Source organism: Sapajus apella, unplaced genomic scaffold (genome assembly GCF_009761245.1).
Source record: "Sapajus apella isolate SASKATOON/1434 unplaced genomic scaffold, GSC_monkey_1.0 scaffold13, whole genome shotgun sequence".
Taxonomy (NCBI): domain Eukaryota; kingdom Metazoa; phylum Chordata; class Mammalia; order Primates; family Cebidae; genus Sapajus; species Sapajus apella.
In genome coordinates this window covers 13,937,508-13,963,477 of record NW_022436953.1, presented here as the reverse complement: position 1 = coordinate 13,963,477, position 25,970 = coordinate 13,937,508, and the positions used below count along the sequence as shown (strand labels likewise).

Here is a 25,970-nt window from a genome sequence, read left to right as displayed (position 1 = left end):
AAAAAAAAAAAAAAAAAAAAAACCAAAAGTACAGGTCCAAATAAATATGAAACATGTAAAATTCAAGAACAACTCACATAATGTGTGATCCATGTAATTAATATATAACAATTGATCTAACACCAAAGATACACTTACGAACCTTAGGCATGAAGGTTTTCTCTGATTGCTGCCTCTTCTCTTTTAGCATCTTCATTTCTGATAATATGCTATCTCTAGAGGCTTTAAATTTCCTTTGCTGGGTCTCAATCTGCTGCATTTGGTTCATCAACTGATCAATTTCATTATTAATCCATATACAAGGCTAAGGAAAATTCTCTCCAGGTTGTAAATATATCACACGTTCTAAATTCTCTTCAGACATAATACGGTGTATCCCTTCCTCTTCTTTACCCCCAAATAAATTTGTCCTCAAATTTGTGGACCAAAACAATGTTGAACTATATTACCCAAAATGTGTTCAATCATAAAGAAGCTTAAAACATTTCATTTCACCCTACCATTTCACTCTTAGAATAGCATGTATTCTGTTTTACTAAAAGCTATACAAAACAAATTCTTGGAAATCTATAAAGGCTAGGTGATGGTGAATAAATGACTTAAAAAAAGGCTAGGTTAAATCTAACAATATTACATACTTTTAAATATCTTTTCATTCGACAAATATTTACTGTTGTTATGCTTAAGGCACTATGTTAAGGGCTTATGTACAAAGAGTAGTTCTTGCCATATGTGGAAGAAATTCAATCTAGCTGGATTATCAAATACAGGAAGACAGCTGGTATACACTGCCAACATCCTCCTTTTTCTCAGTATTTCCCCATACTCTCTTGGTGTTAACATCTTGCCAAATTTAGGCAGTTCTTTAAAGTATGATATGCAAACCCCTGCAAGGCCAAAGCTCAGGTGCTTATTTTTCTTTTTCTGTGCTTGCACTGATGGCACAGAAGTTATAAATCTGCAGTTTTTAAAAAATGCCAGTTTTGGGAGGCTGAGGCACAGGAGTCACTTGAACCCGGGAGGCGGATGTCGCAGTGAGCCAAGAGCACAGCACTGCACTCCAGCCTGGCGACAGAGCAAGACACTTGTCTCAAAAAAAAAAAACAGTTTCACTTGGCTTTAAATCATTAATCATTAACTTTGTATCTATTCTCTGTATTTTTCAACTTGTGTGGCAAAATGGGAAGCACACATAAAGTACTTTGTCTTATCCAAGGCACCACAGTGGTTTTAAGAAAATGCACATGCACAACTTTCATTGGTGAGCTGAACTAACCACTCCTCATGTAGCACCATTTTTATGTGGAAAAAAAACTATGGGTAATTAGACTTGGGTATCTGATAGCCATTTCCTCTACTACCATTAAATCTGCACTGAATTAACTTCAAGACAGTAAAATCTAGCAGACATTTTTCACTCCTCCCCACCTTTTTTTTTTTTTTTTTTTTTTTTTAGACAGGGTCTCAATCTGTCACCCAGGCTGGAGTACAGTGGTGTGATCACAGCTCACTGCAACCTCCACCTTGCAAGCTCAAGTGATCTTCCCGCCTCAGCCTCCTAAATAGCTGGGACTACAGGCCTGTGCCACCACCCAAGTATTATGAACTGACAGCCCTTATATATTTGACTTCTAAGCAGTATGTAGCTTTACTGGTGCCTCCCACTCTTCCTTAAAACACTCTCTTGCTTACATAAATTAACAGGAAAAAAAAAAAAATGCATTACTGAGGTTTTTCTTGTACAATTCACTGACTAATCCTTCTCAGTTTCCTCTTTTGCCTAATACAACCTTTATTTTGGTGTTCCATGGGTTATTTTCTTTCAAAAGTGGCTCGCTGATATTAGCTACTTAACACTTAAGCAAAGAATCATTAAAATAGATTTTTTTCCCTTAATCTTCAGAAGCTAAACAAACATAAGCTCTTGAACTTAAACGCAAAACATTTTTCACATATATGTAAAAAAACAAAAGATTATATATGGCAACCAAAACAGTTCTTTCCCCACAATATCTATCATTATGCACAAAACAAAAAGATATTTTCAATATTTCTGCGCAGGTTTTCATTGAGCTTTGCTTCAAGCTCACCTAGTTCTTCTTCTGCTTTTCTAACATCTTTTTGCAATTCAAGTCGAGACTTCCTTGTGTCATAATAACCTCCAGTTAGAGCACCCCGATGACTGACCTGGTCACCTATAAAGAAAACATATGTAGTAAATTTGTATAACATTTTGATTCAATGATAAAATGACTTATAATGAAATAACTAACCTACAGGCTTTAACTACATGAGAACTGAAAATAATTTAAACCACCCTGAAAAAAACATATCTAATACTGGAGGTTCTTAACCTGGATTCTAAAGATAAAATTCAGAAGATCTGTAATTTGAGTAGGAAAAAAATAACCTCAAAATGAGATTTAACATTTCCATCTACAATGAACAGGACAAGAATCACAGTAGTAGTATTAGTAGCTGTGACTCTGCTACCAAAAGAAGAGCTATTTTCATATTAGACTACACTTGTCAGATCTCAAAATACTGTTTACATGCATCAGTACTTCAAATTTATGGTAGTTATTAGGCCTACTACTAATTCTTGTTTTTTGAATACATTAAAGAATTATATGATTTTAAATATTGTGATAACCATGCCAATATAATTCACTTCCTTTGTGATCCAAAGTATTTTAATTTATGCATTAAAAATTATGTTGAATGTAGCTTTTGTTGTAGAAAAGAAAAAAAGTAAAAAGAAATTGTGAGGAAGGATCCATAGGCTTCAAATAGCCAAAGGAGTCCACACTGCCTAAAAGGTTAAGAACCCCTGCTATATATCAAATGATTACACTTCAGAGACATCAACTAAATATCAAGTATGAACCTTGTCTGGACTCCTAATTGAACAAACCATTTTAAAAACGGTAGAATAACTGGAAATATATATGTATTTTTTTAACCACGGTCTGGCTCTGTCACCCAGGCTGGAGTACAGGTGTGATCTCGGCTCACTGCAGCCTCTGCCTCCCGGATTTAAGCCATTCTCATGCCTCAGCCTCGCAATTAGGGATTACAGGTGTGCGCCACCACACCTAGCTAATTTTTTGTATTTTTAGTAGAAATGGGGTTTTGCCATGTTGGCTAGGCTGGTCTTCAACAGCCAGACTCAAGTAATCCACCTGCCTCGGCCTCCCAAAGTACCGGGGTTACAAGTGTGAGCCACCATGCCCAGTCAAAGGCAAAACATTAATTTTTCAAATACTCTCAAAACCAGAATGCCTCCGAAATACTGTAAGATACATTCATCAGACATGCATACAGCTCAGGATGACATATTACACAGATTATATGTTTTAAATGATTTGTCAGAATTAATCTGTTTAAAGCTAAGAATTACTACAAACCGGCCAGGCGCGGTGGCTCACACCTATAATCCCAGCACTTTGGGAGGCCGAGATGGGTGGATCATGAGGTCAAGAGATCGAGACCATCCTGGTCAACATGGTGAAACCCCATCTCTACTAAAAATACAAAAATTAGCTGGGCATAGTGGTGCATGCCTGTAGTCCCAGCTACTCGGGAGGCTGAGGCAGGAGAACTGCTTGAACCCAGGAGGCGGAGGTTGCGGTGAGCCAAGATCGCGCCATTGCACTCCAGCCTGGGTAACAAAAAAAAAAGCGAAACTCTGTCTCAAAAAAAAAAAAAAAAAAAAAAAAAAAAATTACTACAAACCTTCCAAAGTAATGCAGTCCATAGTGAAAGCACGGGCCAGCTGGGTTGAAACTTCCATGCTACGACAAATAAGAGTCTTTCCAAACACATGTTTGAAAGCTTTGTCAAATCTGGGATTGTACCTCAGTTTACTGATCATAGGAATGGCATCCTAAAAACGAAAATATTTTGTCAACAAAGAGATCACAACATAGTTAACTAAAAACTTAGAATTACAAAATTACATCTTTATTAAATACAAATGAACCACAAACACTATTATATTTCAAAACTCTTGGGATTTTTCCTGTAATAGTGAGAAGACTCATTCCACTAGAATCCTGGTAATTTTGCTCATGTAATCAAGGTTTTTAATAGTAGGGCATAACATGTTAAAGAGCTTAGTGGTTCTGAAGCTAGACTAGCCAAATTTCAAACACTGGTTTCAGCATGTATCAGATGTGTGCTGTGGACAAGCTCCTTAACTTCCTCAGATAATACTTTATCTACAACACTGTAGATAATACATACCTTCCTTACAAAATTGTGAAGACTAAATGAGTTAATATACACAAAACGTAGGATAGTGTATCTCACATAAAAGGGCTGAATATAAATAGCATTTCCTCAAAATGTTTCAATTTTATATATTTTATATATCTAAATTAGATATTCAGGAAAATATTTTGTCAGATAAAATTTCATTTTTTCTATTAGAATAGGATTTTTAGAATTTTTTAAATTATGAAAATACATCCCAATACAGAAAAACATAGTTAAGTGTTCCATGTAAATTAACAAAGAGAACACCAACATAACCACCATAAAGCACAAGAAATAGAATGCTGCTGACACCCCGGAAGCCATGAGTGTGCTCCTTTCCTACTCACGTAGCAGTTACCTATACTGGTTACCTGCCAGAAGTGACCACTACCAGGACTGTGCTGATCACTTCCTTGTACTTACTAGTTCTATCATCTAAGTTTATTTACCTTTTTTTTATTTTTATTTTTGAGACAGAGTTTCACTCTTGTTACCCAGGCTGGAGTGCAACGGCACGATCTCGGCTCACCGCAACCTCCACCTCCTGGGTTCAGGCAATTCTCCTGCCTCAGCCTCCTGAGTAGCTGGGATTACAGGCACGTGCCACCATGCCCAGCTAATTTTTTGTATTTTTAGTAGAGACGGGGTTTCACCATGTTGACCAGGATGGTCTCGATCTCCTGACCTCATGATCCACCCGCCTCGGCCTCCCAAAGTGCTGGGATTACAGGCGTGAGCCACCGCGCCCGGCACTTTTTTATTTTTTTGAGATGGAGTCTTGCTCTGTTACCAGGATCAAGTACAGTGGGGTGATCTTGGTTCACTGTAACCTCAACCTCCTGAGTTCAGCCTAGTCTCCCGCCTCAGCCTCCCAAATAGCTGGGATTACAGGTGCCCACCACCATGTCCAGCTAATTTTTCATATTTTTAGTAGAGATGGAATTTTACCATGTTGGCCAAGCTGGCCTCGAACTCCTGACCTCAGGTGATCCATCCACCTTGGCCTCCCAAAGTGCAGCGATTACAGGCGTGAGAGCCTGGCCCTCATCTAAGTTTAGTTTTGTTTATGTGGTGTAAATGGAACCATGCTACATGTACTCCTTTGTGTCTCATTCCATTCATACATTATGTTTTTGAGACTCAATTTTTCTTTCCCAAACTTCAAAGACAATTTGCAGATGTGATAGCAGAAAAAGCTAGATCCTTTGGTAGCTTCCAAGATTCTTAATGTTCCACTTTAATTACTGATCATTCCCATGGGGTTTCAGCTTTAACTTCAGAGGATGGTAAAACAGTTGATAATACCATTAGCATTCTGAAGTCAAGTACCTCAAAGCAATTATACTCTTCCAAGAATGGTATCTAAGAGTAAAAGTGTATTAGCTAGTAACAAAAGCAATATTATGCTTCCAGACTCTATCACCTTACTGGCCATTTTTTCATTTAATTTATAAACTCTTTTTAAAGTAAAACTTTACATGACAGTTCTTTGGGGATTTTTCTCCAAATCCCTAACCTTAATTATGTCACTCCCAGATATGCTCTCAAAGTATCTGTACTTATGCTTTTAACACTGCACATGTGCAATGACCTGTTTTCTACCTTGGTTTTTTTCTTTTTAAAGAGACAGGGTCTTGCTATGTTGCCCAGGCTGGTCTAGACCACCTGGGCTCAAATGATCCTTCCACCCCAGCCTCCTAAGTAGCTGGAATTACCAGCATGCACCATCACATTCAACATGGTTGTGACTTCTGTCTCCCTCCCCAAAACTCACTCAGCACTGTGGCCCATGGCAAGACAGGTATGTTTATCTCATAGACCACTGAATCCCAGTGTATAAAGCCTGGGCACTAGCATGTGTTAGACTATGTGATAAAACGTAATATAATAAAAGAGAGACCTTATCACACATTGACTCACATTGGTTTCAGGATAGGCAGTATCCCTAACATCTAACTTGTTAAGAGGTAGAAAAGTAACCTCTCCAGGAAGATTCATTTTATTAAACTCCATTAAAATCTTCGTGCTGACTTCATCTGAATCAACGATGTGATAAAATAACCTAAATATAAACAGAGTAAGACATATCTTTGTTATTACATCTTATTTTTTGAGACAGGGTCTCCCCATGTTGCCCAAACTAGTCTCAAACTCCTAGAGTCCAGCAATCCTCCCACCTCAGCCTTCTGCACAGCTGGGACTACAGGTGTGCACTATTAAAGTTTTATAAACACTTAAGCATCAAACAATTAACTTTCTTCCTATATAGTCCAAATGATTTTGGAAAAAAAATAAGACCACTTTAAAAATTCCAATGGTGGGGAAGGAGAAAGCACCAAAAGGGGAAAATTCGAGCTTCTATAATTAGGAACAAATACTTAGCAACTACTTCTTTAATTAAGTAAGGAACTGAGGATATAAAAAGATAATGGAAGATATATTGTATAAAAACTACAAAAGTTGTTTCTTAGGCTATTCTTATTCCCTCTTTTAAAAATGCTAAATATCAAGCAAAAGAGTTAACCTGTTTCCAGCAGTGACTTCCACGCATGTGTAGAAAGCTGGTTCACATTCAAAGTTATTCATCACAATGCCATGATAGCCATTTTGAACATGCTGGTTTATTCCTTTTCGACGAAAGTGGTCTAGCACTTTGTTTATGCTGTCTATTCCATTTAAAATGGCCTGTGAATTGTCAGATGTGAAGAATATTAAAATACCACCACCAATGGCACTCCTGCTAAGACATGAGCCCACAACACCATATATTTTAAAACATTACTAGTGATAAAACTAAACATTCTCTCCAACAAACACATCACCACCTCACAATATGCCAACTACATGTTAAGAGGTTATATGATAGGTTCTGTTCTATAACAGTAGTGTTAAAAATGGGCTCTTTATCTGAAAATCAAAAGTGCTACTATTAATAGTATGTGTAGTAATAAAACTAATCTCTATCATTTCATATTTAGAAGATAATTTAGACTCTACTCGTATTTATCACTTGGGACCCATGACCTACGCCCTGAAGGTAGTAACTTCTCATGTAACAACTCAATGACTCAGTGTAAACAGAGGTGATGAATCACCTTTCCCGTTGCCGCTCTAAGAAGTTGTTGCTTCTTTTCAAGATCTTCTCTTTTAGCAGCAAGTGCTTGCTGTTCTGCATTCTCTTCTCTCCACAAGTAACTAATCAATAAAAAGTAGACTGTCTTTAACTTTAAACAGGTATGAGGATGCATGAACAGTATAGTTTAGAATCAAATAGAGAAAACAAGCCTGTACAATTAATTTGTAACTTAAAGACCACAAAACATCTAGCAACTAACATTACTCAAAAAATTAATGCGTATCTTAGTCTATACTAACTTTCTTTCACTTTGTAATTCATCTTTCTTATTTTTTACTTCATAATATTTTCTGTCCAGTTCTTCCACTCGAGCTTTGACTTCATTAAGATCTTGGTCCAGTTTCTATGGAAATAAAAGTAATTCAAATTTAAAATTCAGTTTCATCAAACTAATCCACAGTGACATAAAGTAGATCGGTGATTGCAAAAGGCTGGGGGAGGAGACAAAAGGTAAGGGAGGGAGGAATTAAAAAGGGGTATGGAAAACATTTCTGGGACACAAACATGTTTATTGTCTTAATTGTGGTGATGATTTTACGGATGTATATGTATGTCAAAACTCAGCAAATTGTATACTTTATTTTTGCCACTTTCCTGACAAGGAAGAATGATGTACTTTAAATATGTACAATTTGCTGTATGTCAATTATACCTTAATGATGCTGTTGAAAAATCCAATTTCAGTTTTTAAAAGTTGTCTTTAGGCAAAAGAGCATATCACCAGTAAACACAAACCATTAAATACTCTAAAACATGTCGCTAAAATAAAAGTTTTGTTCATTCGTGATCTAAATCTTCCTATTTCTATAATATACACTCCAGAATTTTAGAAAAATCTAAGTTCTCATAATAGTGCATTACTTTCATACTGCCCCCTCTACACACACACAACAAACCACAAAAACTACATTCAACTATTTCACATTCAAGGAAAATAAGCTAAAAATTTTAAAAAGCAGAACCTGTAAGTAATCTGTAAGAACCTAATGTTAGGTACTGTTTCCTTAAGGATAGTTAATGAACTGTATTCATTAACTTAGTAAATTATACTGAGCTGAAAAAAATGCAGTATCCTCATTGGCTAGAGTTTAGGGAAGCTGACATTTCATCCACTTAATGAAGTTACCAAAGCCCAGTACATACCAGGCATTCCTCTAACAAGTGGAGAATAATCAAAGACCAAAGCAAACAAAAATCCTTGCCTTCTTGGGAAGCAATAAAACAAGCAAAATAAATCTGAAGATTATCCCTTAGGGGAAGGGCTTCAAATCGCTTCACGAATTACATTCATCTGTTTGTATTATGACTAATTATTGTCAGATATCAAAGTAATTATAAATATTCCCACAGTGTACTAACAAGTATTAATCCTCAATAGTAACATTAACTTTTTGTCCAAAATTGTAATGGACAAAGAGTCAATGTTACTACTAATTCCAATGAGAAAAAGTCAATGTTACTACTGAGTCATAGTATCTTGGATAATCAGAATTACTTTTAACATCTTGGATAATGAAACCCATTAATTCTACACATGAGGAATCTGACATTCAGTGGTATCTGAAACCGTAAAAGAGTGAGTAAATTCTGTATGTAAAATTTAACTTTTCTACAGCAATTACTTAATTCATCCCCAGGCTATCTGAATACATGTATAAAGAAGAGTGTAAACCTTGAAGAGTCAGCTTTCCTAAATTAATGTTTCATCTTTTATAGTCCTAAACAAAGATTGTTGTGTTATTAACTAGCATTACAGCTTACAGTATTTCTAAAATCCTACATACTTTTTTTCCAGGTGTAACAACACTAATGGTTCCCTTTCTGAGACAATGATGCTACTCAGAACCAATAATAAAGTAAGCTACTTATGTTAAATTCTAAATATAGTGTTTTGTAGACTTTATTGAATAATGCAAAAGAAAAAAGAAAGCATTTAGTTTGCACTGAAAGTATTTAAAAGCTTCCTCTCTTCTCCACAGCAGTTGCTAGGGCCAACATACCACTAACATCAGTTAGAAAAGCCTAAAAATTTAATTTCCTAAGTATGTAGGATACGTATCACATAAAAGAAACATAATAAATCATAATAAAACCACCAAAAGGCATTTCATTTTTCATACTGCAGGCCTTAAAAATATACTGTGGAAAAATTAGGATTATACCAAGAGGCAAAAGGTCATTTTACATAATGCAATCAGCACTTTAAAATCATCTTTGTCCAATGGCAAAGCTTCATCTTCAGAAGTGGCAATTCTGACAATGAGAAGTGTGGTTGGAATATTGGAAAAGAATAAACTTCAAGAATGACAAAAAATGAATAAATTCTCTCACCGGAGGCTCCTTCAAAAAGGGCATCCGCTGAGGTTGGTGGTTTCATAAACTCAAGAGAAAACTCATCTTATTTCAAGAGAAGAGGTGTAACTATCACAGTTCAGACTATACTAATCATATACAAGACTACCTGGATTAACCCAGGTTTTCCACTCCCTCCACAAAGTGTCACAACTAAAGCCCATAGCACAACTGGACTTCCAAAAACAGCAGGCTACACTCCTGGGAATTTTACCTACCTGTTAAGTTGTTTATGTTTACAGAGACTATTGTGTTTTTGCTCCCTACTATGTTTTTGTTTCGGTTATGTAATTAAATATTAAATAGAGTGAGAATATGAATACAAAGAAAACACCTGTTTCTCTAAAAATTTCATTGAGGTTTTGGATACATTCAAAGGTAAGTCACCAAAAACTTAAGTCCTATAAAAGATTAGAGAGAAATAATTATATATAATATACAATTAATAAGTACATAAATATTAATATATGTACTTCATAACAAATAATTTAAATGTTAAATCACAAAAGTCAAGAAAAAAACGAAAGAACTGGTCCAGATTAAAGCATATAAAAGAAACATGACGACAAAATGTAATACATGATGCTAGAATACCAAAAAGTTTTAAAAGATGTTACTATTAAGTTGTTTTAGACATATATGACACGTTGTTAAAATTAAAGGTATGTAAGACACACATACTACCGATTCACAAAAACATAGGCTGGGCACAGTGGCTCACGCCTGTAATCCCTGCACTTTGAGAAACCAAGGTGGGAGGACTGCTTAAGCCCAAGATTTCGAGACCAGCCTAGGCCACAAGGTAAGACCCAGTCTCTACAAAAAAAAATAAAAATTTTTCTGGCTGGGCTGGACACGGTGGCTCACGCTTGTCAATCCCAGCACTTTGGGCAGAGGCAGGCAGATAACCTGAGGTAAGGTGTTCTAGACCAGCCTGGCCAACATGGTGAAACCCTGTCTCTACTAAAAATATGAAAATTAGCCACGCATGGTTTCGAGCTCCCATAATCCCAGCTACTCAGGAGGCCGAGACAGGAGAACTGCTTGAGCCCAGGCAGTGGAGGCTGCAGTGAGCCAAGATCGCACCATGACACTCCAGCCTGGGCGAAGAACAACTCTGCCTCAAAAAAAAAAAAAAAAAACTTTTTTTTTTTTTTTGCTGGGCATGGTGGTACATGCCTATGGTCCCAGTTACTTAGGAGTCTAAGGATGGAGGATCATTAAGCCTCATAGGTGGAGGATGCAGTGAGCTGTGTTTGCACCACTGCACTCCAGATTGGGTGACAGAATAAGACCCTACCTCAAAAAAATTAAAAATACATACATTTTAATATATTTAATCTAAATAAAGGCTCACTGACATGAATATTCTTTAAAAAAGCAAACTACTATATGTATATAAAACTGTGCTGGCCTTTTCTAAATAAGTATCTGTCCTATATTTTAAGAGTAACATGTAGACTTACTTAAAAAGAAAACCTGAAGTAGATAAAACTAAAGACGTTTATTTCTTCTGAAAGAGTCTTGCAAAGCAACTATAAAAGTTCTTACATTATACTGCTCCAGATTTTTCTCTTTATTTGCTTCAGTATCTTCCAAATCCTTATGTATAGCAGCAATCTGTCTTTTCTTGTCATTAATAGCCTGATCTAAAGACTTGAGTTCCTTTTTAATCCACTTATCCCTTTCTTCTTTTGATGTAAACTGGCTTCCTCGACCCTGTTTTGCGTAAAGATCCGTTCTTTCCTGGGTAGCTTGAGCCAATCTACACAAAATAGAAGAGAATGGGTTCAAAAGGAGAATAAAAAATAATCAAGTTTAATTGTCATGAATAATGTCAACTGTACACAGACACATAAAGCCATTTTTCAAAATGATACCAAAAAAAAATAAATTAAGTGTAAAAAGCCACTATATATAATTGAGCTCCTTGGACTACCTAGTTTTACGTAATATGATGTAGAAAGTTAAAGTGTTGGTGAAAATTCTCAGACCTAGCAATTCCTCGTTCTTCTTTCTCTTTTACACTGTTGAATTTAGGTTCTGTTTCTGCCAGTTCTTTCTGCTTTTCTTCTATTTTTTCAAGCAGCTTCTGCCTCTCTTTTAATAAACGTTTCTGTAAATAAAGGTAAGTAAAAATGCAAACTGCTTTAAACTTTTTGCGAAATTTAAGTCTACCACAAAACGTTTTCTCATGAAAAAAACTTCATGAGAAAACCCACCTGTAACATGAAACTCTTTTTTAAGAAACAAGACAGTACTAAGTTATTACTTGAGTACAAATTATGTTAATGTAGCAAAGCTTTAAAAAAAATTCCAGCACATACCAGTCACAGTAAGGACTGTCTTCTGCAGTTCCTACTCACCTGAACATTTATGTCTTTCATTTTTAGCATTTTAACTTACCCTCTGTTCACTATTGCCTGCCAGTTCATCTTGTAAATCCTTGGCTTTAAGCTCCAACTTAGTCCTCTGCTTAATTTGTTCTTGTCTTTCAGCACTAAGCTGTTCTTTTTCTTCTTTCATAGCTGAAATTTTTGTTTTCAATTCTCTGACTTGGCGTTCAATATCCTATTCAAAAGTATTAAACAGAAAATAAGTCAGGCAATTAGAAGTACAATAGCAGAATTGTGACACCATTAATTCTGTCCCTTCTTTCACTTACACCTTTAGTACTACTTTATCTTTTCAATATTCAGTTCCTCTAAATCCCCCTTGTGGTTATCATTCCATAATTCTGGTACAAAAGGGTTTACTATGGTCAAAAACATAAGATGGCTAGACATGGTTGCTCAAGCCTATAATCTCATCACTTTGGGAGGCCCAAGTGGGAGGACTGCTTGAACCCAGGAGTTTGAGACAGGCCTGGGCAACAATAGTAAGATTCTGTCTCTTCAAAAAATAAAAAAATTAGGAGGCTGAGGTGGGAGGATAACTTGAGCTTGGAAGATCAAGGTTGCAGTGAGCTGTGATCTCACCACTGCACTCCACCCTATGCAATGGAGTGACACCCTCTCTTAAAACAACAAAAAAATACTTCAGGAGGCTGAGGCAGAAGAACCACTTGAGTCCAGGACTTTGTGACCAGCCTGGGCAACATGGCAAGGCTTCATCTCTACAATAAATTTAAAAATTAGACAGGTGTGGTGGTACACTTGTGGTCCCAGCTATTCAAGAAGCTGAGGCAAGAAGACTGCCTGAGCCACGGAAGTCAAGGCTAGAATGAGCCATGATGGCACCACTGCACTGCAGCCTAGATGACAGAGCGAGACCCTGTCTCAAAAGAAAAAAGTTAACAGGAACCTTGTTTATAATCTTACCTCCATTTTATCTCTTGCATCCTGTTGGGCATCTCTTAATTGTCTGGATTTTTCTCCACTAGTCTCTCGCTTAGCAGAAAGCTAAGAAAAAAAAAAAAAAACAAGTTTTATCTAACGCATTTTGTTATTTGCTAAATGTTTCATAACATCTAATAAAAATTTATCTATTAAAATAAACCAAAAGTAAAAACTCAAAAATTTTACAAAAAGTTTAAAAATCATTTTAACTAGAAAACTGAAGCACTACTTAAATTTTTGTACAAAATGTCAACAATACTAATTACAAAATATATTCGAAAACTACAAGAAGCCTTCAAAATGGCTTTCCTATCATCTTGTCTGCCTAATACCACCATCTGATTATATTTCAGATAAAACTATATAGCAAGGACTACATGGGTATTTTCCTCAAACAGAAAGAGAAAACTTGCTAATAAATTGAGAGGCTTTTTAAAGTTTCTATTTAAAATTCACTAAAAAGTGTAATTATGGCATGAGTTTAACATATTAATAAAAACAAAATTAATCTGATTTCAAGTGTCAAAGGTAAATATTTTACCTCATCAAGTTTAGCACGAGTCTCGTTAAGTTCCTGATTGTAAATGGTATATTCCAGGGCTCGTCTCATTTTATCCCACTTCTGATACTGAGCTAGTTCTTCCTTTTCTTCCTCTAAAGTATGTAATCTCTCTTCAATGTATTTTAACAACTCATTGATTTTTTCCCGTTTGCCCTCTTAAAAGAAATGAGGAAAGGAGTTAATAAAATTTTTATGTAATATCACTTCTTAAATATACCTTGAATTAAATAATTCTTAAGAACTGTAGCATAATTTCTTTAACATTATGTGGTAACCAAAATTAAAATACTAAAATAGCAATTAACCCATTTATGCCAGAGGTTGCAAATTTTTTGTGTGAAAAATCAGACCTTGGTGATGACCATGAGCAGTAGGATACAAGTAACTCCCACAAGCTTAGCATTCCAATAATGGAACACTAAGCATAAATGGATTAAGATGCTTTATCATGAAAAGCATCAGAGAACAAATTTACACATGGTGACACTGGTTCTCTTATAACATGTAGTAAGGGCCTCAATTTAAACTTCCTTTTAAAAAGTCGGTGTGCTGGCCAGGCATGGTGGCTCATGCCTGTAATCCCAGCATTTTAGGAAGTCAAGGCAGGCAGATTACCTGAGGTTAGGATTTTGAGACCAGTCTGGACAACATGGTGAAACCCTGTCTCTACTAAAAATGCAAAAATTAACTGGGCATGGTGGTGGGCACCTGTAATCCCAACTACTCTGGAAGGCTGAGGCAGGAGAATCACTTGAGCCCAGGAGGCAGAGGTTACAGTAAGTGGACATCACGCCATTGCATTCCAGCCTAGGTGACAGAGCAAGACTCTATCTCAAAAACCGAAAAGAAGTCAGTGTGCCTTTCCACAGTATTTTTAAAAGCTGCCAGCAAGGCGCGGTGGCTCACAGCTGCAATCCCAGCACTTTGGGAGGCTGAGGCAGGCGGATTACGAGGTCAGGGGTTCGAGAACAGCCTGACCAACATGGTGAAGCCCTGTCTCTACTTAAAAACACAAAAATTAGCCAGGCGTGGTGGTGCGCACCTGTAATCCCAGATAATTGGGAAGCTGAGCCAGGAGAACTGCTTGAACCCAGGAGGTGGAGGTTGTGGTGAGCCAAGAGCGTGCAATTGCACTACAGCCTGACTCCATTAAAAAAAAAAAAAAAAAAAAAACTGCTAACATCACTGGTGTTATGGATTCTCAATTTTTATTAATAACAGCATTATCTATTGCTGTTGTATACTGAATACCTACTATGTTCCTATCATGGAGCTACTCTGTTAAAATAACAGTAATTTGCAACAACAAAAATATGGCAGAATCACATTTATTTTACCTGTTTCTTTCATTAAAGAGATGCTTTCTTCCTTTCGTTCATCATACACTCTAGTACCAGCTACTTCTCTTAATAGCTTTAATCTCTGAGAATCTGGTGCTGTCGCCATCTGGTTGATCTAAAAATTTCAAAAAATAATCATTTTATAGCAGTAGTGTCTGTTTAAGAACAAGAACCCCACAATGAAAAGTTTTTAACACACATGCAGGTTGGGTATCCCTTATACAAAATGATTGGGAACCAGTACAGATTTTAGATTTTTTCAGGTTTTGGAATATTTGCATTTATACTTACCAGTTGGGCAACCCAAATGCAAAAGTTTGAAATCCAAAATGCTCCAACAAGCATTTCTTTTGAATGTCTTGTCAATACTCAAAAGGTTTCAGATTGTAGAACATTTTGTATTTCAGACTTTTGAATTTGGGACATGCCAAGTTTTAGGTAGCTTATGATTTGGCCAATGTCATTAGTATAGTACATACGCCTACATATCTATGTCTCCTTTACTTAAATTTACCAAATACACTCCAAATATAACCGTTATGTCCATAACTATCCTTTATGATTAGGCCTAACAAGTGAAGGAGTATCTCACACCATCATCTTTTTCTTAGTCAGCATGATGAGGTATAAAAGATGAGCTCCATTCTCAAAGAACAAAGTATTTTTATAAGGCGAAATCATCACTGACTATATTTTTTAAAAAACTATATATTAAAAGTACAATTCTCCCTCAGTTTCCATGGAATATTGGTTCTAGGACCCTCTGCAGATACCAAAATCCAAGGATGCTCAAGTCACTTACATAAAATGGCATATTATTTGCACATAACCTATGCACATCCTTCCGTATACTTTAAATAATCTCTACTTACAATGCTTAATACAGTGTAAATGCTATGTAAACAGTTATACTGTATTTTTAAAGTTGTATTTCTTATTGTACTATTATTTTAAATTTTTATTTAAATATTTTTGATCCATGGTTGGTTGAATTTGCAGATGTGGAACCCACAGATACAGAGGGCTAACTGTATGACAAAATTGTGTGTTTTAAATATAGAGAGAATGGTAACAACTTAACTGCCATGCAACTTAATATATAACAAGTATCCCTAAATGTCAAAAATGATATCACTGCATTAAAAAGTTGAAATGGCCGGGCGCGGTGACTCAAGCCTGTAATCCCAGCACTTTGGGAGGCCGAGGCGGGTGGATCACGAGGTCAAGAGATCGAGACCATCCTGGTCAACAGGGTGAAACCCCGTCTCTACTAAAAATACAAAAAATTAGCTGGGCATGGTGCTGCGTGCCTGTAATCCCAGCTACTCAGGAGGCTGAGGCAGGAGAATTGCCTGAACCCAGGAAGCGGAGGTTGCGGTGAGCTGAGATCGCGCCATTGCACTCCAGCCTGGGTAACATGAGTGAAACTCCGTCTCAAAAAAAAAAAAGTTGAAATGATAGTTACTCTAAGCTAAGAAAATATGGTCTATCAAAAATATCTATAAGAATCATCCTTCAGATCTTCATTATTGAGAGCTCCAATTACATATGTCCATTCATGCAATTTACTCACTTAAAAATTATTTATCAGGCCAGCCGCGGTGGCTCACGCCTGTAATCCCAGCACTTTGGGAGGCCGAGGTGGGCAGATCACAAGGTCAGGAGTTCAAGACCAGCCTGACCAACATACTAAAACCCTGTCTCTACTAAAAATACAAAAATTAGCTGGGCGTGGTGGTGCAGGCCTGTAATCCCAGCTACTCAGGAGGCTGAGGCAGGAGAATCACTTAAACCCCAGAGGCAGCAGTTGCAGTGAGCCAAGACTGTGCCACTGCACTCCAGCCTGGGTGACAGAGCAAGAGTCTGTCTCAAAAAAAAAAAACAAAAACAAAAACATATTTATCTTCTTTTTTTCCTTTTTAAAGACGGCGTTTCACCATGTTGGTCAGGCTGGTCTTGAACTCCTGACCTCAGGTGATCCGCCCGCCTTGGCCTCCAAAGTGTTTGGATTACAGGCGTGAGCCCCCACGCCCAGCAAAAACATAATTATCAAATGGCTACAACATGTGCCACTGCTGGGCACTAGAAAAGAGAAAACAAAGCAGAAAGGGTCCTGCCCTCATGCAGTTTACATTCTGTAGGAAAAGACAGAAAATAAGTATTATCATAACAGTGTAATTTAAGTGTTATGAGGAAAAATAAAAGACATTAAGGAAATAAAGCACATAGGCTTGGGGAGAAGGCAACACTTTTAGATAAGGCATCAAGGATGGCGTACGGGCAGAAACTGATATGAAGTAAAAGGGCCTACGCTGAGAGCACACAGATCTCAGTAAAGTGCTCTTTCAAATCAGCCTCTATTTAAAAAATCTCTCACAAATAGTAACATCGGGAGAAAAAAAAAAAAAAACAACTTGTTCTTCTGGTACATTTTCTGAAACTGAAACTCCATATTCTTCCTAATCACTTCTTCTGAATGCTAACTTTCCCATACATATCTAGGAAAAAAAAGCCTATAGTATAAAATAAGTGAACATTCTTCAAGAATTTTCCCTAGTCCAAAAAAAAGTGGAAGTATTTACGAAGCGAGAACAATCAGTTAAAAAAGTTTGTAGCTTGGCTGCTAAAAAACTGTAAAAAATATAATCCCTATTAGGGAAAATAACATGCAGCACAATGGCAGATTTCTGGTAATGTTAGTTTTTCAACATTTTAATTCTGTGATTAATATAAATAATGCAAAAAACTAATTTTATAAAGTAATTTTTTCAAATGTGATTTTTATAGAATTTCTACAATGTTCTTAATTATTGCAACTTTCATAAGCCAATAATGTCTTCCCATACTTTCACCTCAGTAATACCAGTCACTAGGAAAACAAGATCCGCCTAATCTGCTGAAATACTTCCATCTCAACATGCAATGGATCTATTTGGTACTTTATGGCCATGTAAAAGATATGGCCATTTTTCCTTCAGCTTAACCACTCAAATCAATAAATCAAATTCATCACTCAAGAATTACTCAGAAAACAAATTCTATTAAAAAAGGACATACAATTGTTTTACCTTTCCTTGTTTAACAATATAATAAGGATTGCTTCGGGAAAAACCAGCACTTTCAAGAAGGTTCATCACATCATTTTTCCTGTTGACAATGAAATTACTTTCAGATAAATAATTTTAAAGTACCATTAAGCAATAAGTAGACTAGCCCCTGAGTTAGTAGCATTAGGGAGTGAAGATCAGTAATTAAACCATCTGTATTGTTCTCAGAACTTTCTGATTCTTATGTTTATCCACTATATATTGATTTGTTGAAGATGAAGCAAATATTTCTCATACATGAGGCAGGTAAATGAATACTTTTACTTGTTTGTAAGGAAATTATAAACATAAAGAAAAATGCAAGGCAGGCACAGTGGCTCAGGCCTATAATCCGAGCACTTTGAGGCCAAGGTAGGCGGATCAAGAGGTCAAGAGTTCAAGACCAGCCTGGCCTACATGGTGAAACCCCATCTCTACTACGAATATAAAAATTAGCCAGGTGTGGTGATGGATGCCTGTAATCCCGGCTACTTGGGAGGCTGAAGCAGGAGAATGGCTTGAACCTGGGAAGCAGAGGCTGAAGTGAGCCAAGATCGCGCCACTGCACTCCAGCCTGGGCGACAAAGCAAGACTGCATCTTGAGGAAAAGAAAAATACTAGCTGAGCGTGGTGGCTCATGTCTGTAATCCCAAAGCCAGAGGTGGATCGTTTGAGGTCAGGAGTTCGTGGCCTACCTGGCCAATATAGCAAACACCCCATTTCTATTTAAGTATAAATTCAATTCTTTAACAAAAGAAAAGAAAAACGCTTACGTGACCATCTTCTTGTCTAAGAAATACTGATCTTTTTTGGCACCAATAACTCTTCGAAGTGAAACTTCCTCTTTATCAATCTAGAAAAAATGTAAAAGCTCTAAATTAATTTAATAGTAAAGAAGAAAACTTTTCAAATGAGGTCATTTTAGAAAGTCCCTGACCATAATTATTTATTTTAAAATTTCAGTTACCTCACTAAAGACAATACTACGAATACTCAATACTCTTAACCAAGGCACTTCTTCACAACAGCTTGTATATTCACATTTGTTAACATTCATTGTCATTTTCAGATCTAATCAGTATGTAAACTGTGTAATTACTATAGCATAAATGATTAAAAAGTTTCAAAGTATGAAGAAAATTAGCTACACCAATTAAATTCTCAACATTACTTAAAAAAAAAACAAGTTACTTACTGGTAACCGGTTGTCTGAATTATCAAAAATAATCTCCACAAAAGCAGAAATAACACGAGGACCAGTACCTTCCTAAAAATGAAAAACGTAAGCCATTTAATATATTCATATTCTTTAAACACTTCTTAAAGTCTAGGGCATGATAACAAGTCTGATTCAATTGAGAAAAATTTCTACTAGATTCATATATATATATACACACACATACACACTAATCTAACATCTCTGCTGTTTTGGCAAGAGGGATACATACTTTGGGGTATCTCCAGAGGGATAGTATATATCCCTCTCGCCAAAACAGCAGAGACATTAGATTAAGATAACAAAACTCAACCAAGCTTTTGATTCTGAACAAAAAATAAGAACTATGCAAGACATGTCAAAGTTACATATCCTTAAATCTGATTTTACAGACCACTTTATTAGACTGCAAGACTGGGACCATTTAATTCTACCTATTTGCTAATATACCATGAGGCTCTTCTCTTACAGACTCATCTTAATGCTGGAAAGAAACCCTAATAAATCATGGGATAATTATCAAAAGCCGGTTTTTAAAAAATATTTGAGACATTCTACAGTTTTAAACCTATTATAGAAATATACACATTTAACATGTGTCACATTTAAACCAATCTATGACACAAAAATTATGGTATCGAGTACAGATACCTTCCAGATTCTAGAAACCATTACTATGTAGTAGCTAAATACAATGAAGAACTATACCAAAGAGGTTATTATTTTAATGCCAATCTGAAAAACCTAAAAAGAATTTTTCTATAGGAAATCAATTCTGATTACAGGGCTACAAATTCAAACTAAACAAGGTGGGCGGTGGGGGGGAACAACAGCTAAACAAAATAATTTCCTATGTGTGAGAAACATTGCTAAGATATACTGAGAAATTTCTAGTCCTTAATAAGCAATATTCAAACCAAAAGGATGATTAATTGTATCATTTTATTGTAGTCTTTTATGATTTTCTATCCTAAAATTACTTTAGTCCATTACTCATATTATTATTTTCCACTCACATTGGTAATATGGCTAGTGTCCTAACAAGGTTTCAGGGAGGCATGACTAACATGAACATGAAAACCCAATCATCATGCTTATGAACTACGAAAGGAACCATTTAATAAAATATTCTAACAACTCACATTACTGTAAATATACAGGTGGTCCCTGACTTATAACGGTTCAACTTAACAGTGGTAGGAAAGCAATCTAGTCAGTAGAAACTGTAAATCAAGTACCCATAAAATTACTGTTTTTTTACTTTCAGCACAGGATTCAATAAATTATATGAGAGCCAGGTGAGGTGGCTCACGCCTGTAATCCCAGTACTTTGGGAGGCCGAGGAAGGCGGATCACGAGGTCAAGAGATTGAGGCCATCCTAGCCAACAATGGTTTCACCAGAAACCCCATCTCTACTAAAAATACAAAAATTAGCCAGGTGTGGTGGCACCCGCCTATGGTCCCAGCTACCTGGGAGGCTGAGGTGAAAGAATCGCTTGAACCCAGGAGGCGGAGGTTGTAGTGAGCCGAGATTGCACCACTGCACTCCAGCCTGGCGACAGAGCAAGACTCCGTCTCAAAAATAAATAAATAAATAAATAAAAATTATATGAGAGATTCAACACTTCATTATAAAACAGACTTCGTGTTAGATCATTTTGCTCGACTCTCAACTGTAGGCTAATGTACATTTTTGACTTACGGTATTTTCAGTTTATGATGGGTTTATCAGGACATAACCCCACTGTAAGCTGCAGAACATCTCTACTGTTTTTCATACTGGAAAATGATGCTCACAAATATGGCTAAAACAACAACTTGTATACTGTTTAGTTTGCAATAGTTGTTTCTCTATGCTCCCAATTCACTTTTAGTTCTGCATCTTAAAGTCCCTAACCCCCAATCTCAAACTCCTTCCCCCTCAGCAAACCTGCTTAAGCCTTTGCAGATCACATCCTTAAAGAAATTTGATGGAGGACATATCCATCTATAAGCAAATCCTGTAATTTTCTCCTAACCACTATAAAAATTGAGCTTTTATTTGACATTAACATGTTAGGCTAAACTTCACAGCAGAGTAATAAACTTATGAGATAGATTGTGTCTTGTTCACAAAAAATCTGAAACCTGAACAAATGTTTTTTTAACTAGCATGGAAAATTTATTTTTAAAATATATATAATATTAACAACGTCTTAAAGCAGTCTCACTCACATGCAATAAAGCCAACCGCTGTTCTGGACGAAGATGACTAAACTCATCACTCAGAACAAACTGAATTGCTGGAAATACAAAAACAACTATTAATATAACCTAAAAAAAAAAGGGTTTATGACTTATGTATAACTTCCCATACCTCAATAGAACATTGTGTGTCAGGTAATAGACAATGTAAATAAATTATCTCTTCCATATGGACAAAAGGAAATGCAGAAAATGTGCCTGCACATCAGACTAATCAGGTAGGAAATGATATAATATTGAAAAGTTTTCATTCAAACATTTAAAGTAAGATAATCAAGAGAAAACACCACAATACATGAAAACAGACAAGCAAAACTAAGGTACACCTCTGGCTCAAAGTGTACACTGATTAGGTTAACATGGTATTTGCTTTTTTCCCCACTAGACATAAATGGTATGAGTTAAAATCCTTTTTAACAAAATAGAATATATTTTGAGAATATGCTTAAGTGGATACTTTACCAAAAGAAATAAAACTAAGGAAATACAGGGAAATGTTAGAGATGCCCAACTTCTACTATATTTCTTATACTACACTTAGCTTCTTTAAGAAGGGGCCGTTCCTACTTTCATATAGAGTACCTAACTGGACCACCCTGCCCAGGAAGTGGAACTCTTTACTCAGCTGTTCTGGTACCAGTCCACTCAAGAGACCTCTAACACTGCGTGGGGAAGGGGGAAGGGGCACGTGCCCACGACAGCAAGCACATGCATAAGTAAGCATTAATGTGTGTGTTGTGGACATGGGTGGGGTGGGGAGACTTCACACTGCCCTCATCCCCTGGGGATTCTGAAATACTTCCACTTCAGTCCACTCTCTCATCATTGCCAAATTACAGGACATACAGGCTACAGAGTGCCTTTCAGATTTGTGTGCACAGAAGGGATACAACCTTTGCTCTTATTAAGACAGTCCACTAAATGCCCCTTTCCGTCAAGCATTACCCAACTAAAAAGTTCAAATTTTTCAACCTACTCCTTAACAGTCTAATTTTGTTAAAATGTTTTTCTCCTCAAAGGATTTGTTAACAGATGATTGGTTCAGAAAACATTTTTTAAAAGGTGAAATAAGATCAACCATTTTCCAAAACACTACTATCAACTATTCTACTGCATTTACATACATTTTAATATATGCATTTATAACATTTATATATCACATTCAAGTTTAAAAAGCATTTTCATACATACTATTGCATTCCATTCTTACAAACCATCTAAGGTAGGGCAAACATCCAACATCTCCGTTTTTAAAGTGAAAAGAACAATTTGAGAGGCTACATGTAGTCTCACATAGCTAATTAGCCACTGGGTACAGAGTAGAATTCAGATCCGTATACTCTAAACCGTCTACTCTAAACTGCAATCCCAAGTAAAGTATTTCTTGGGTTTCATGCAGACATAACCTCAGAAAATCAATGATTTTAATACACTACCTTAAGATACCCAGGTCTTAATATATTTACAATTCAAAAAATAATACCTACCATAAAAAAAGTTACTTTTCCCAGATCCATTTCTGCCCACTGTAAAATTTCAAAAAGGACAAGTTATTTTACATAAAAACCAATAAAATTAAAACTGTTTACCTTTTTAAAAAACACTCAAAATTTTATCTTCCTGTGAATGGAGACTAAAAAGCAACAAAAAAAAACCCTAAAATTTTTAAAATCCAATTTTAAAATACATCTTAACAGCTAAAATTAAACACAATAGCGAACAAAAGAAACCAATAAAACAACTATAATCACCAAATGAATGCAATTTTTGTACAGACTGAATAGTTTTTTCTTTAAGGATACTTCACAGCTGATCCTTTTGCTCTTACCCAACAGTTTAAAAGGAATAGCTAAATATACTACCTGATTCTTATAATTTATCATATTACAAAGGATTTATAATTCTATTTTAACTATACATGATATGTTTAACAATTTAAAGATTCACATATTGCGAACATTCTAAAATAATCATTTTAAATCCTTAAAGAGTTCTCATGTTTACAATCAACCCAATATTATCATGTGTAGTCTCACAGAACCACAAAAGTATAGACAATTTTAAGGCACTTTTTGACTAATAAAATTCAAATATAAGCAGTTCTATACATAAAAGTATATCAAATCCTTTTGATTTTAAATAAGTGTAATTGTTTAGTGAAATTTTCAGTGTTAAAACTCATAAATAACTATGTCACTCTTCTCAATCCTGAACCAGAAATATTCTGAGCAAATCAACCTCAAAGTTATCACCTTTAATGGAAGGTAAATCCCAAAAAGATCATTCATGTCATGCCAGAAAGGAAGTACTTTTTCTAAAAAAGGCATATGGCAGACACAGGAGCCAGCTTGAAGGGCGGCTTTCAGTAGCTAAATCTAGGGGTAATCTGAGCACCAATATAACTAAATAAATTATACGTTATTGATAGGGGAATAATCCATGCATTCATACCAATAATAAAAAAATAAGTAGGTAAGGAAGGAGGAGAATTACCAAATGCCAAGTGGTAAATGTGAAAGGAGTGCTGGAAATGAAAAATCATCATTTTGTGACCATCAGAATAAAGGCAAGGGTCATGAACAGATGCTAAATCCAGGCAGAAAGTTTGATAAGAAGCACAAGATTCACAGTCCAAAAGCATCTGCCTATATTATCTATTAGTTGCAAGGGAAAAAAACACCTACACAATGGAAACATCAGACCTGGACTAGTTGATCAAAAGTAATATTATCAATAAGAGGTAGACAGACCTCACGTGCCTTCAGATATGATAGCCTGAGGACATATCATTTATGTCTTCTCAAAAATAACAATGTTATAAAAGACAAAGGAAGGCCACGGAAATGATCCAGATTAAAGGAGACTAAAAAAGCATGACAACTATGCAATACCTGATCCTAAATTAGATCCCGTAGCGGAGGGGGAGAACATGCTATGAAGAACATATCTGTCCATAGCTGGACAGATTATTAAGCATTAAATTTACATAACTTGTAAATTGTACTGTGATTATGAAAGAGATTACCCCTCCTCTTACAAAGTACACATTAAAATCAGAGATAAAGGACCATGGTGTACGTAACTTATTTTAAGGAAAAAACTGTCCATAAAGTAGAAATGACAAAGCAAGTGGGGAAAATGTTAACAATAGGTGAATCTAGGTAGAGGGTTTATGGCTATTCTCTGTACAGCTCTAATTGGGGCAATTTTTCTGTAAATTTTAAACTATTTCTAAATAAACGTTGAAGATGACAATTTGTCGTTAAATGAATAAATATTTCAAACCATAATCCATCCATAAATAAATAACTGAAATTTTAAGGATTTCCTTGTAAGAATTACTCCTACCTAGAGAGTGGAACACTACATAGCAATTTTAAAGGATGCTGAATAATTAATAAGGAAAGATATTCAAGATTTATCCTGAAGGACAGTAACAGATTACCAAGTTATAGGATAAGCCCATTTAAAAAAAAAAAAAAAGTCTTACTTTTAGATGTATACAAAGACTAAAAACGGACTCAGGTAAACACAGCTTATATGTGGCTCCAAATTCACCTTTCTCAACCCAGGCCTTAAATGCCAATCATTGGAGAGGCTCAGTCTCCTAATACCTCTAGTAGTTTCAAGCTACCCTGGGAGTATATGCAGGTCCTCCTGAATAGTGAAGACCCAAAGGAGGCTCTAATTCCCTGACGACTTCCGGGTGTGAGTTCCCAGAGCACCACAGTCCAAAAGCTTGAAAGCATTAATGCCAGACATGGAAAACTTTGACCAATGAAAAAGATGGGTGCCAGGAGACAAACCCTTCTTCAAATCTAAATCCATTCCTCTACCACCTGATCCTTCTTTTTTTTTTCTTCTTCTTTTTTTAAAGGCTAGTCAAGTGAAGCAGGGGGAGTGGAGAAGGAACAAAGAAATCTGTAATTGGTTGTTGTTCAACTGGCTGTAAACACCACTGCACTCGGACCAGCGCCACCTGACCTTTCTAAGGCATGGTATGTCCACAAGTTATTCAACATGACTGCAAACCAGCTGTGTCTTCTTTAGAAATCTGTGACCAGCTTTTCCCTTCATTCTTGCCATCAAACTGCACCTCCCACTCAAGTCTTAGCAGCTAAGCCTATCTGTGCTGTCTTCCAGGAAACTAGGGACAGCCACAAATTATTTCTGGGCCGGGCGCGGTGGCTCACGCCTGTAATCCCAGCACTTTGGGAGGCCAAGGCGGGTGATCACGAGGTCAAGAGATCGAGACCATCCTGGTCAACATGGTGAAACCCCGTCTCTACTAAAAATTCAAAAAAAATCAGCTGGGCATGGTGGCGCGTGCCTGTAATCCCAGCTACTCAGGAGGCTGAGGCAGGAGAATTGCCTGAACCCAGGAGGCGGAGGTTGCGGTGAGCCGAGATGGCGCCATTGCACTCCAGCCTGGGTAACA

General features: G+C 36.3%; 1 protein-coding gene and 1 non-coding gene across 3 annotated transcripts in view; both read right to left on the bottom strand.

Moving 5' to 3' along the window:
- SMC3 (structural maintenance of chromosomes 3) overlaps positions 1–25,970 on the bottom strand; it is a 35,885-nt gene that overhangs the window by 6,301 nt on the left and 3,614 nt on the right. The window contains exons 3-20 of one of the 2 annotated variants that reach the window (XM_032281590.1): positions 23,020–23,058; positions 21,503–21,570; positions 19,267–19,338; positions 18,845–18,924; positions 18,054–18,132; positions 14,983–15,100; positions 13,625–13,800; positions 13,066–13,146; positions 12,152–12,316; positions 11,740–11,861; positions 11,297–11,510; positions 7,633–7,736; positions 7,353–7,452; positions 6,782–6,942; positions 6,178–6,319; positions 3,736–3,886; positions 2,043–2,195; positions 143–294 (exon numbers count right to left, since the gene is read on the bottom strand). In XM_032281590.1, the coding sequence (XP_032137481.1) occupies positions 143–294; positions 2,043–2,195; positions 3,736–3,886; positions 6,178–6,319; positions 6,782–6,942; positions 7,353–7,452; positions 7,633–7,736; positions 11,297–11,510; positions 11,740–11,861; positions 12,152–12,316; positions 13,066–13,146; positions 13,625–13,800; positions 14,983–15,100; positions 18,054–18,132; positions 18,845–18,924; positions 19,267–19,338; positions 21,503–21,570; positions 23,020–23,058 (2,177 nt within the window). Of the gene's footprint in view, positions 1–142; positions 295–2,042; positions 2,196–3,735; positions 3,887–6,177; positions 6,320–6,781; positions 6,943–7,352; positions 7,453–7,632; positions 7,737–11,296; positions 11,511–11,739; positions 11,862–12,151; positions 12,317–13,065; positions 13,147–13,624; positions 13,801–14,982; positions 15,101–18,042; positions 18,133–18,844; positions 18,925–19,266; positions 19,339–21,502; positions 21,571–23,019; positions 23,059–25,970 lie in introns of those variants that run through there. The other variant, XM_032281591.1, reaches the window with a different exon arrangement.
- Positions 20,298–20,400, bottom strand: LOC116554261. The gene has a single exon (XR_004270142.1). It is a non-coding gene; the product is annotated as a small nucleolar RNA U13 (small nucleolar RNA).